We start from the raw sequence: 2,018 nt of genomic DNA, 5'->3' as shown, positions 1-2,018 counted from the left end.
AAAAAACCATCGGATATTTACTGAACAAACTAGTTATGGGGTCCAGAATTAAGATAAGTGTATAGTCAGTAGTCACAGTGTCTATAACAACAGAAATCTTTTATTATCCATCCGTAGAACTTATAGAATTGATTCCTCTGTAACTGCATATAACAGATGAGCTAGCAAATTTGATATTATCGAATGTTGTTTCAAATAAAGACATGTATTCAAACATCAACAAATACTATTTTAATACATTTCTCATCCTTATTGATCAAACAAAGCTTCCGAAGTTCCTCCACAGCTTCTCCTTCAGCCCCTTTTTCTTCCTCTAATCTTATTTTTCCACCCAATTTTAACCCACCCTATTATAAAAAAATAAGAATTAAAAATATGTTATGATCATCACAGAGTTTATAACATACCCTATGACGATATTACAAATTGGATGATGATGACATTGACCAGTTGAAAACTAGATTCTGTTCGAAGTTGAAGTAGAGAAATAAACCCTCTGGCCTTATATTCCAAGTGCACCTTTTGTGCTGAATGTCACACCTAGGTACATCTCTGTTAAAATCAAAAAGAAGAAAAGTACCAAACCTAGGACCGGAAGTCATGTTACATAAAAGTGTAGGATTTAAATGGTGTACTGCGATTTCAACAGGATATCTGTGAACTCCTGATTGTCTAAGGTCAACTCTTGGTTGAGTAATATCACCATTAATTACACAACTGGCTGATAATGGATCAATTAGCTCATCAATGATATCTACATTGAAGAAATTTGCAGTTGCGTAGAAGGAGAATGATGATAAGAAGAAGAGGGAAACTAAAATTGGCAATTGAAATTTGAGTGAAGAAGGCATTTTTTCTCTTTTGTTACTCAAGTTTTTGGAGTTTTGAGTTCTTTAAATAGGCTAAATTTTAAAGAAGAAGAAAGCTTAATTTGTTAAGTTCTTAATTGAATTTGAACACAATCAAGATTCGGATTGTAAAAATGGAAGTCTACTAAAAACATCACTTCATTCTTGGAATAATCAAGTACAGGTATGTAATTATGTTAATCATATAAATCACACACACAAAAGCCAACTCTGGAATATGCATAATTACGTTTACTAGAATGGCTAGTCCCTAAATTCAGAAGATGCAAATGCAGAAACCAAAAATTACTTACTCTACTTAACCAAAATACTCCCGTTTGAGGCAAATTATGCAATTCTTGTCAAAAAAAGAAGTATAATTATAGTTCAACCTTTTATTCCTCCCTTCTTCCCAATTTATGTGGTGTAGCTGTTCGAATTTCTAGAGTCAAATGGATTCGTTTTTACGTCGATTTTTTCACATGCCTTTTAAATATTTTAAATTATTAATTATTGTAACTTATAGTATTTTTTACGTAATTTTCAAATTTATAAATTTTATTTAAAAAGACTTAAGGATTTTATGATGAACTATGGCACATAAATTGAGACAGAGGGACTAATTGTCGTTGTATTTGTAAAGGTTTCCTGTGAAGCATTAAATTCAAATTGCTCTCTATTGTGACAAAACTTAGAAATGATTTCTTTTTGAACAAAACTTTAAATTTAGAAAATAGGTGCAGATTACTTCGGAAAATTTAACCTCATATCATCTCGAAAAAAATATAAATTACAAGAAATACATGTACAACCAGACCTCTCTATAATAACATCGAAATAAATGTACAGCCGGAGCTCTCTATAATGACATCATTTGTTTTTTTTTTAAAAATTGTGCTATAACTTCATAACTTCTCTTTTGATTTAACATCTACTCTTAATGCTTGTGTTTGTATAATTAAAAATAGACTTGCATATTAATGAACTCGCTTAACGGATGAGAATTAGGTGTGATCACAGTTTTTGACAAATTAAATCGCACCAAATATAAATTTAAATTAACCAAGCCAACAAATTTCAAGTAACAAATGGCTGATATATGTACATAATAACCAGTGTTTTAAAAGGCGTTTTCTGGGCGAGCCCTGGGTCGGGGCGTACCAAAAATGC

The 2,018-nt window shown here is 31.2% G+C and overlaps 1 protein-coding gene across 1 annotated transcript; it reads right to left on the bottom strand.

The window, feature by feature from the left end:
* Positions 1-419: 419 nt before the first annotated feature.
* On the bottom strand, positions 420-851 carry LOC132061636 (uncharacterized). The gene has a single exon (XM_059454411.1). The coding sequence runs from the start codon at positions 849-851 to the stop codon at positions 420-422; it is 432 nt and encodes a 143-aa protein (XP_059310394.1).
* Between the last annotated feature and the right edge of the window lie 1,167 nt (positions 852-2,018).

The sequence above is a fragment of the Lycium ferocissimum genome, chromosome 1 (assembly GCF_029784015.1).
Source record: "Lycium ferocissimum isolate CSIRO_LF1 chromosome 1, AGI_CSIRO_Lferr_CH_V1, whole genome shotgun sequence".
Taxonomy (NCBI): Eukaryota; Viridiplantae; Streptophyta; class Magnoliopsida; order Solanales; family Solanaceae; genus Lycium; species Lycium ferocissimum.
Note: the sequence above shows the minus strand (reverse complement) of the source record. Positions and strands in the feature narration are given on the sequence as shown.